At 41.2% G+C, this 11,757-nt stretch overlaps 1 protein-coding gene across 1 annotated transcript; it reads left to right on the top strand.

Moving 5' to 3' along the window:
* Window positions 1-242: 242 nt before the first annotated feature.
* fstl3 (follistatin-like 3 (secreted glycoprotein)) lies at window positions 243-5,055 on the top strand. Its single transcript, XM_039812386.1, has 5 exons — window positions 243-547; window positions 980-1,159; window positions 2,959-3,174; window positions 3,299-3,526; window positions 3,658-5,055. The coding sequence occupies exons 1-5, from the start codon at window positions 478-480 to the stop codon at window positions 3,708-3,710; spliced, it is 747 nt and encodes a 248-aa protein (XP_039668320.1). The 5' UTR covers window positions 243-477; the 3' UTR covers window positions 3,711-5,055.
* The last annotated feature ends 6,702 nt before the right edge of the window (window positions 5,056-11,757 follow it).

Genomic DNA, 11,757 nt, shown 5'->3' with positions numbered 1-11,757 from the left:
GTTATGCAATCAAAGTATTTTCCCAAATACCTGAACAGTTCATTAAATTAGTCTATTCAATAAGCTGCATGAACAAAAAAACAACAGAAAAACCACTGTAAAAATTTGTAATTAGCCTGTAATGAGTCTTAATATGGTGTGAAAATGTTTCGTGAGGTCATATTAGTGGCCAGCGTCTGGCTTTGGAGGGCATGGATCATTTCCCGACTCTGGAAATTGAGTCAGAGTCAAACTGTGTCCTGCCCTGGCTTATTACTGGCTGAGAGGATCGCCCATCCCAGCAGCATAATTCCATCTGGGCTAAATATTTATACAGAGGGGGAACGACATCACTTATCCACAACACATTCATTCACATAAGGGAGAGCTACTTCCACAGTTGAGTTTGCCAGAGGAACATCACTTCTTCTTGCTGATATTTGCAGAGACAAGCTTTTAAGGGGGGAAAAATAGGGTTTGTACTACCTAGATTACACAATGATCTTTTTCATCCCTGTTTTTGGTGTGATTTTCACTATGTATCAGATTGGGAGGAATCCTGCCAGTGGTAAGTTGACTTTTTTTTCCTCTTTTTTTTTTTTTTTTTGTATTTTGAAAAAGTAGGTCCAAAGACAAATAACTGCATGAATCCTCTTACACTTATCATACTGATGAGGTACTTTCTTTTTCTAGAATTATATTTATGTACTATTATGTACTTTGCCTCAGCCTTTTGAAATTAAAATAGTGCAGTAGATAGTTTACTCTTTGTATATATACACAAAGCCTGTGAAAACATCCAAGCAGACAGGTGCTATATAGTGTGCTATATAACGTTTATAATACTACAGTTTTATAATTAGCCATTCATTTAATGGACATTGACTAAAAGAAGTCCAATTGACAATAACTCAGAATTATATAATATACTTTTTTACGTTTTATGAGTTTGTATGGGTCGGAATGAATTCACTTGTTTTATTTTTGCTACTATCTCCAGCCGGGATGTGCTGGCTGCAGCAAGACCAAAGGTGCGACATGGTGCTGATGAGAGGGGTGACCAGAGAGGAGTGCTGTGCCGGGGGCCGCCTGGACACAGCATGGTCCAACACCAGCCTGCCCATGAATGAGGTCAGCCTGCTGGGCTTCCTGGGAATTGTCTCCTGTAAACCATGCAAAGGTAAACAAACAAACCTTTAAAAATGGAATTGGTTGAAGCTGCCAAGTAGCAGGAATCAATTACTTGTGTATTGCTTTGTTTTATCACACATGGCATTCGTCATTGCATGTAACCCACAAGTTAAATGCTGTACTAAACTGCTTTAAACCCACATTTAAATTCTTTTAAAACATAAAATGATCCTATTGGACTCAGGCTGCTTCTGTCAGTGGTAGATTTAAGGTAAGTACTGGGGGCTTTAATCACTGCTTGGATATCAATTGCAGACTTTAAACAGAAGGTTTAACTTAAGTTTTACATATCACAGGGACAAAATTGGCTACTCTGTTACACTAAATAACTCTCGTCTCCCCGCGGAGAGTCAGTGAAAGTTAATTCAAGCCACGCCGTTTGTGAAATCAAGGTATTTACACAATGAGTTCCCCGTGCAGCTTTCAAAAAAAAAATGCAGACATGGATCCAGGAGATGTTCCCACATAACTCCACCCAGCTGTCCTAAGAAGCTTCCTCTCCTGGAATCTCTGCGAGGTTCATTCAGGTTCACTTGCAAATAAATTCTTCTTCTTCTTCTTAAGCAGCACTTGCACCATGTGATCATAGGGCAAAAATGTGAATTTCTCCAAGTCCAGTAAAAATTGAGCCACTGGCATTTTTTGGAGAACATACCCAACCACAGCCACAGGGTTTTCTGGCCTCGTCACACGGCTTAGAGAAAGAGAAATGTGGATTGTATTTAGATAAACCTGAAATAAGCAGACATACCACAGTCAAGGGTAGCCTGCAGCTTTGTAAAAAAAAAAAAAAAGACTTACATAAAGGTAAACAATTGTCACATGAAAAATGAATAAAGTTGGTCGAATCACAACCTCCTCCTGCCCTGTTTGCTTCCATGAGCAAAATAAGAAAATACATTCCTGCAGGCTGGAGTAAATGCCTGCCACATGTCTGGGACTCATAATGTGCTACACTATCTTGATCATTTGGAATTCGGTGGGAGGAAAACGTCGGCAGCGTGAATGAAAGTTAACCGATGGCTTGTCAGTTCAGAGTAAGACACCTACATCGTTACAAGACTATAGTTTTTTTTTTCAGACATTCCCTTATTGGGAGAGACACAGAGGAGATAGAGAGAAAATGTATGCGCAGCAAGAGACAGAGTGAAAGATGAAAATGAACCAAAAGTTAGACCACAAAAAAAAAAAAAACACAGCTCTGGAATAAAACAGGATATTGAAGTGCTGGTAGAGACAGGAAATAAGAAATAAGTTCCTCATTGTTTACAGAATCCTCAGGACTCGGAGCTGATCAGCCATCATCTCTCAAGGTCCTGGGAAAAGACCTGTGTGCATTGTCTAATATTGATTTTTGCACTGTGTAGGATTGCAGTTCCTCATGTGCTTTGACATTATGGGGTGTCAGAGGAGCCCGGGGCTTCCTCATTTCTCAGCCTGTAAACTCCTCTGACAGCTATTTGAACTCTGTCTACCTCAGAGCCCCTCCGTCCCTCTGTGGGAGCTTAGCCCAATCCGTATGCAGCCGTACACATTGGTCTGTTATGAAAACACGCCAGCCTCAAATTCCACCAGGCGAGACACCCCCGTGTGTAACGGTCAATAAAGAGATGTGATTATTGTAAATATTGTGCAAGGTGAAAATTGTGTTTTGGTCTGGGAAAACCCCAGATCTCAAGCTTGTTTTGGATGAAAATGCCTGCGGCTCACCTGATGTCTGCAGACTTGTTAATACAGTAACATTACACTGACACTCGCATATAAAAACCACTCGCTGTGCTTTTGTAGAGACTTGCGATGGAGTCAAATGCAGTCCCGGGAAGGTTTGCATAATGAAGATGGGAAGGCCTCAGTGTGTGTGCTCTCCAGACTGCTCTCACATTACCCAGAAGCACGCTGTGTGCGGCAGCGACGGGAAGTCATATACCGATGAGTGTACTCTGCTGATGGCCCGCTGCATGGGACACCCAGACCTGGAGGTCATGTACCAAGGAGACTGCAAAAGTAAGCATGATTGATCTAGTTTATGCTACTTCCAAGATAAGCTGTTGTGCACAAAAGCAAAATATATCACACTTTTTTTTTTTTTTTTTTTTTGCTAATAGTCCTTTTTTCATATCTTGCACAGAGTCGTGCTCCAACGTGGTGTGTCCAGGTACCCACACCTGTGTGACCGACCAGACCAACAGCGCTCACTGTGTCATGTGCCGCACAACTCCTTGCCCAATCGCCATGCCGTCTGAGCAGCCAATCTGTGGCAATGACAACATCACTTACCCCAGCGCCTGCCACCTCCGCCGGGCCACCTGCTTCCTCGGTCGCTCCATAGGAGTCCGTCACTACGGTCATTGCAGCAGTAAGGCTACAAAAACACCTGTCACTTTCTATTTTTTACCAGTCTCTTACTTGTCTGTACCAATGAGGATTCTGCAGCTGTCATGCAAGCACATTTTGACTCTTTTTTTTTTTTTTTTTTTTTTGGTGCAGGTCCCCCTCGGAAACCTCAACATTTCGAAGGCAGTGAGGAAAACGCGGTCTAGACGGACAACTCCTGACCCAGTCCTTTTGCAAGAAACGAGTTGTTCGAGAAACACTTCCAAGTGTCACACCACTAGCTTCCCATGATGACCTCTTTTTTTTTGACAATCACTTCCCCTCCCCTTTGTATACAGAATGACAATACATTTGAAAGACCTCTGTTGGAAGACACAATAGTGTAACTGCCTCAAAAAGAGCTACAAAAACCCTGTGAGCAATTTGTGTTAAACTCCTGCTAGTTTGGGAAATTGAGGCAGATGAACACACGTGTCTCGAGATAAAAAAATAAATAATAATATCTCATTGGCTCTTTGGGAGATATGTGCATATTGTAAATAGAATACCACAACTATTTATTGGAGAAGGTATCAAACTCTATTTATGTTTTTATCCTAGTAACAAATCCATATATCCTTGGGAAAGCTGATGCATACAATGTATTTATTGTGTTGTGTTTATTGTGTATGTACAATGGCGGCCACTGGCATTTTACAACTTTTTTTTACAGTTTTCACATTCCCCACAAACAAAACAAACAAGCTGATGGAAGGCAGCGCTGATATGTTTGGAAAGCTGATACCACTTTATAGCCTGCCAATGTGGTATTAATTCACCACAAACAAAGAGCAGGACAGCTACAGTTGTGCTGTATGTACTTACGCTTTTGTTTGGAGGTGAGGAAGGGGCACAGCCTAAACAAACCTGTATAGTCTCCCTCCTTCCCTCCCTCCACACATGTTTACTCTAGATCCTGATCCTAACTCTCAGCCACCCGCCGATTACTAAAATTAACAGTTTGGTTGTGTTTGTAGGAGTCTCAGAAGGCTGTTGGTACAACCCCAAGCCCTCTACAATACCTCCTCTGTTGAGTGCTTGGCTTTGTTTTGTAAATACATTTTTTGGAGGTTGTGCTAGTTCATTCCGTTGCTGTTTTGCTGCTTTCAATGAACTAACTGGACAGACAAATGTAATCAGCATCATCTGAGCGAAAGGAAAATGAAATTTGTCTGAGAATGGACTACAATTTAGGCCAATTGAACATACCTGTACCTGGTTACACTGCTAGAGGTGAGTCAATCTGTTCACCTACTGTTAAACCTGGTAGATATCGATGCAAATGGCCAATATCAAATGGTCAAGTGATCCAGTTAAATCTTTAAACTCTAAGCAGATGTCTGAAATACTTGTAATAATTCTTATAGTGTATTATGAAACATCTCAATGACTCTCCTGTAAATAACCTGTCTGTGTACCTACCTGTGTACCTACTGTGAAATTTGAATGACAAATGCATTAACATATTTTTGTACTGCCATTTCAAAACATAAAGTTTAATATTTGTCACAATGTGTCCTCTGTCTTCTTTTTTTTAACATACTTGATTCTCGCTTTGAAACCTGCTTTTCTATCATATCTCAATTCCCCTCAACATATCATCTGCATTTTATTATACTACGTACGTATAACAATACATACAGCATTCTAAAACTGTGAAACTGGGTCTGACATGCATTTTACAAAAGTTGGATTTTTCTAAACTCTGTCACAGTCTTAATCAAAGCAGGTTTAGCCAAATGAGATCATACTTGAAACCTAAAGCAAACGGCACACATATTTGTCAATATTTAATATTTGTCACAATTTGGCACAATATTTGTCTTTCTTTTTTTTAACATACTTGATTCTTGCTTTGCAACCTGCTTTTCTATTATATCTCAATTCACCTCAACATATCATCTGCATTTTATTTTACTACATATACAGTAATAACAATACCAGGGGCAGAGTGGGACCAAAAAATGTACCGGGAAATTTCGTAGACCACCGGCCCTTGGGGGCCCCACGCAAGTGGAACTGACTGCCAAGCTAACTTATGCCAAATTGAGAAAAGGAAAGCCACTGACCTACCTTACAGGTTCCAGACAAGGCGAGTGGAGGGTCTGAGTTTTAAACTGATTAGGTGTAATGTTTTCATAACCCAATGTGTACTTCTAGCTTTGGTTGCTCAAGACAGTAGCATACACACAGCTACGGAGTCGACCAAAACAAACAACCTAAGTGCCTGGAACATGTCCGTTATTTTGGAGCATTTCGCTGCCTCCTCCTCCGTAATTCTTTTCCTTTTGACTCAGACCTTCTCAGCGCTTTCCATCATTAGACTCACACACTCTCTGTTAACGTTACCGATAGACTTCCTAAATGTGACGAGGAAAAAAAAGAGGTGTTTGATGGCTTTACGTCATAGGCCGACCAGGGCTATGCCATTTGGGGAGGGGCCGCTCACTGATCCCCCTATATTTCTGAAAATCCTCCTAGACATGGTTGTGACCTGCACTTCGTTAGAGCTTTCTGATTAGCCTGTGTTTGTATTAAAATAAGAGGCTGCTGCTGCGGCCCGCCGTACGGGTTGAGCAGAGGCCGCACAGTTTGACCAGCGGGCAGCGGCCACACACCAGGCCGCCGGATGGTGTTGCTAAGAACTTGCTATGTATTACTATTATCAGTCCGCCCCTCGCGGCCTCGAAACACTACTGGCCCACCGGGAAAAGTCCCGACTCTCCCGATTGCCACTCCGCTACTGAACAATACACACAGAAATCCACAATTGTGAAACTGTGTCTGACATGCATTTTACAAAAGTTGGATTTTTCTAAACTTAATCATAGCATGTTCAGCCAAATGAGATCATACTTGAACCCTAAAGGAAATGGCACAGCTTTCCTATCATGCTGAAGTTTAGGGTGGTGGGTCAGGCTTCGGCAGCCAGCCAGGCCCTCGGTGTATGCGTGCAGTGCTTAGACCTCCTCTTCTGTACGTGCAGTGGCTGAGTCACCTCTTTGACAGGCCTCTCAAGGCCTCGTGCGAGAATCAAATCCAGGCTGGGCAGCTTTTCTTCCCTGTCTCCTAAGGAATATCCCCCTGCTCTGGGTTACGTGGGCAAGTCAGGGGGATGGAGGAGCGAAGGAACTGAGAAATGAATGTTTCGTAGCCTGGTTACTGACTCACTTCCCTGTGTAAAGTACCTCCCTTGTTTTTCTGTCTTTTTCTCCTTTCTCTGAATCCTGCGCTCCGCCATGCAGCAGCATCTGGTTCGACTTTAGGACGATGTTTATATTCCTGTCCAAGTACCCTTTTATTACACTGGGAATGGAATTGGATGTTTTGTTAGTTTAAACAGGGGCAAATAACAATGCCACCAAGGGGCTGTTTCTGTGCCCACACATAAAAACATAAAAATTGTCTTTTAAATTTTTTTTATCTTTCAACGTTTTTCTGTGCATTGTGTGTAAAAGTATACATGATCGATTGATCCAAAGATCCACACAAATATATTGCTCAGATTTAGTCATCAGGCATGCAGACATGTCTTAGTGTGGCCTACTGAACTTCAGTCCAATGAGGCCTCTCATGCCATTTAGTTTTTCATCTTTGGGATAATACATAGAAACCTATTCTGGATCAACTGCCAAATCTACACCTCATTATGCTAAATGTACGTGGAAAATACAATGTTAAAGCCAATTTTTCTCATACCTTAAGTGCGTGCCATCTATAAATTCTTCTGTGACCCACACAGTAAACTCAACAAACCGGTGTTTCTCGCCTTAGTTTAAAAAGTGGCAACCCCACAGGAATTTGCGGTGAACACCCACTAAAATAAAGTATTTGCCGCACTTTGCGGTGAATACAGTATGTTGAAATGGGTAGTCTTCCAGGAAAATACACAACAGAGAAATATGTTGAGAAAGCAATTTTGATGCATGTATCTGGACAAACCATCCTGATGGGTTCAAGACAAATCCCATTTGCTGTTGTCATTATGACTGTGTAATACCTTCACCAGGAACACAACCTGTATATCATTACCACACAGCCCTCTGGCTGATGTCGGATATGATGCGCCAGTGTCACACCAGTGGGGGTAATTACATAACCACAGAGTAAACCTATGAGCCATTTCAGAGCTATCCTAATTACACTTAACATGACACCTCAGGAATCCTCTTCCCACTTTACTCCATATTTCATTCTTTTTTCCCCTACATGTTATTGTTTGTGGTGCAACCGATGAGGGGTCAGCCTCACTTCCACTGGAACACAGCTTCGTGCGTGTGTTTGTCTGAATGTTTGAGTGTGTGGGTGTGATTATGGGTGCATCTCACCTGTTATGAGCATGGGATCAGTCATCACACATTACATCACAACCTCTGGCTGAGGTGTTTATATCCCTACAAACACATGGGGCTGTAATGTGACGCCCACACTGACATTTCAGGGATGCGTAATCATCCTGCTCTGATATGTCAAGCTTCTTACTCAACGTCAACGACGTCCACATTGCATCATTTCCGCCAAGTTGCCGTACTACTTCCAGTAAGTTTACAGCCAACGTTTAGATCTGAAATTATGTTGTGATCAGACCAGGCGCTGCAGAGTGTTTCAGAGACCACCCACTCTCTGGAACGCGCCACTGGATTGTAAACAGCTCAGTCCCACCCACAGCTGAAACTAATAGATATCACATCCATCACTCCATCAGAATATATCTGCCTCAGACATTATTTCCCAGATTTGCTCTGTTACACGGCAAGTCTTTTAATTTTCCACATGTGCATGAAATTTAACTTTTGACAATTGATCATTACACTGACACAACAGCGCACACTCCAGTCTTACAGATGACGTTGGATTATGGATTTCTCGGAAATGCTCTTTGCTTTTTATGATCTCTGATCTGGGGTCATGTATATTTTATTGAGGCCAGACTGTCATCATAGAGTAATGCTTATTTAATGATAACGACAACATATTGTGGAGAAGAAGAAAATGATTTAGGAAATGTTCATGAGTGTAATTTGGCACCCTCAATCTATTATTACAGTGCTAGTTTTAAACGTCAATCATCAGTCTGTGCTTTTAGTTCCCCGAGATGGAAATGTTTGCGAGGCAAAGGACACTGCTCTTAAACAAGTGATTCATTTGCTCAGAAAAAAACTTTGCAACCAAGTTTGCTATCCCCCGTTAAGCTACAACTAAAACTCCAGGCAGGTTTACTGCAAATGAGCAGTGTTTGTCAGTGATTTGGTCGGGATCAGATCACCAACAACAAATTAGCCCAGTTAGGAAGTTGTGCACATGCTAATTGTCCCCAATTATTCTTGGTGAATTGTCTAACTTCCTTGTCGTGTCCTCTGGGACAGCTTCTCATCTGGCTCTGTGTGTGGTCTGGCCCATACGTACTGACAGGAGGAACATTTACTGGGAATGCAACAAAATAAACTGTAAGGCTTTAAAGGTCCCATATTATGCAAATTTTTAGGTTCATACTTGTATTTTGGGTTTCTACTAGAACACGTTTACATTTCTTCTCATACTGTCCGTCTTTACCTGCATTCACCCTCTGTCTGAAACACTCACATTTTCACGCCTGTTTCTTTAAGCCCCCCTCCCAAAAACATCCATCATTGCAGCCAAGGAATGACTGTTACGGCACTGTAGCTGCATGTTTTTAACTATATATAATATAGTTGTGACATCACAACCATACGGAATTTCTCTGTGGACTGAGAATTTTGTCACAGTATTTATATGGCACATCAACCTGCTTTATGATCAAAACAGACATGAAATCTCACTTTTTTTTATTTATTATTTATTTACTTTATTATATTGATTGTAATGCATGCTGAGACATTTAGGTACTGTGTGAGACTCCTGTGCCGGAGAAAAGTATAATATGAGATTGTTGACTCCCCTGCCTTGCCACTGACAAGGCCATTGAATTAACTCTGGTTTGAGTTCATGTTGAACTATCAAGTCACACTTTCAAACTGAAAACAAGTCAATGAAGTGTGATAATTGCGCTACACTTAGTTCCCAAACTTTACTTAAATTGAGTCAAATTGTGCAATTTGAGGCTTGGAAAATTACCAGTCCATGACCATAATTTTACCATAATAATCCGCTTTTCAGGTGGCTCTCACATAGAAACAAAACACAAATACCTTTTCTTTTACAAGCCTTGGCCCAGATACCTGCTAGTTTAAAATGGAAAGTTTGTTGGTTATCATGGAAAGTTGGTTAAACATTTAATTGTCATGCGTTACGGTATGCCATGCAAACTCAGCAAAGTTAAAAGTGCCTCAGCTTGGATTTTATTCAGTCTTGCCCGCTCATTATCACCAACTTATTTTATTTGAACAGCCAGTTGAATAGCCACTAGGACACATATGTGGCTAATTCAGTCATCTGCTACGATATCATCTGCTTGTTGAAGTAGGACAGTGTACTACAAATGAACTCAGGAGACCCACATGGTATCTATTACCCCAGACTACAGATCGGCACATCTTATAAACACAACACTGATGGTCAGTTTTAGATAAGAGGAGTAACTGCAACTCATGGATTCTGTTATAAGCTTTAGTGTTGCATGGTGTGGACTGTGGAGGCTACGAGACATAACAACTGTGTGAGCTAATTATGTAAATGTGCACACTCACACGTACTGTCTGTACTGTATGCACACAAAATATTCTCACAACACACTCTGGAAACACACCCACCCACACACACACACACACACACACACACAGGACTGAAACATATCCTGACCCCCACAAAAAGACACACATTGACACATACACAGAATGCATGCCAAAAACAATATTCTACACAGTCCTCTTCTCATACACACACAGTTAATTGTCTTCTTTTGTTTGTCCTCATTTCACACTCATCCACCTGCCGGGGAATTTCATGAGGAAATGCAATAGGCTTTGTTATTTTTATTGGATATTTTTCTTGTCTCCTGTGGGGGCTTGCGGTTGGCGTTGCTATGTAGGATTGGCTGGGAAGAAGAGATTAACACTATGTCTTTCCAACATGCTATGTTTTGTGTCTTATGCTCAATGTCTTCGTGTTATACTGTATATGCTGTATTGCCTCATTCTGTTTTGCCACTGATTGTTGGTTAGTTAGACTGTACTCACAGTATCACACATAAGTCTTAGACCATTCTGAAATTTAAATTTTACACAACCAGCCAGTGTCTCAGTGTCTATCACTTGACTAACAATCCACAGCCAGCTATCACGTTAGCATGCTTACATTTGCTAATTAACACTTATCGCAAATGCACCTTCAAATGGACTGTGTAAACTTGTGGTTAATGAGTCGCGTTCACGATATGCTTGGCGTTCAAGTGGTTAAGTCGTGAGAACACCGCTGCTAGGCAATGGTAACATGGACGCCAAAAGAGTCCTCCTTAAAGTTACTGTCGGTGTCTAGTAGCCACAGAGGCTAACAGTTAGCAAGCTAGCGAGCGGGTAACGCAATGCAGCAAATGCAAATTGGCATAATGACAAAGTAAAAAGATGACGCTGTTGGGAATATCAAAATTTTCTTCAGACATAGGCCTATTATAAAATGACCAAGAACTAGATTGAAGATTCCAATTATAATATATTAGCTTACCATCCACCGAAAAATGGACTTATGTGACCTCTGCCATTTCTAAAAGCGTCAGCAAACACATCATAACTTGTGAACTCGGAACTTTCAGAAAATGTCCACATCTGAGGTCATGAATACCACCACAGGGCGACGTTCATATGGACTTATCTCGTGAACACGATGAACACGACCAATTTGAAGGCAGCTAAAGTACAATTGAGGCGGATGGGAATGACCATGCTGCTAGTTTGGTTCAAAAGTTTTTAGTACTACAAATCACCTTGTGACAAGCAAACGTGAATAGAAATTGAAAGAGTATAAAGTATTTAAACTGTTAAAACAACAGTATTTTGAACAGAGTGCACTGCGCATTATTAGGACAGATCTATGGGACAGATATTATCTAATGAAACAATAATTCAATCAAAGCTCTGCAAAAACTCTGCCGAAACATCTGCAGTTAGTGACTACAAACACTCCACTACAACAAAGACGGTTGAACATATGTTCCTGTAGCAACATCTATATTTTGTTAGCTGCCCAGTGATGTAATCCCAAACACTTATGTTCTGCTGTAGTGCCACAGGATTTTGT

Source organism: Perca fluviatilis, chromosome 9, assembly GCF_010015445.1.
Source record: "Perca fluviatilis chromosome 9, GENO_Pfluv_1.0, whole genome shotgun sequence".
NCBI classification, from domain to species: Eukaryota; Metazoa; Chordata; class Actinopteri; order Perciformes; family Percidae; genus Perca; species Perca fluviatilis.
Note: the sequence above shows the minus strand (reverse complement) of the source record. Positions and strands in the feature narration are given on the sequence as shown.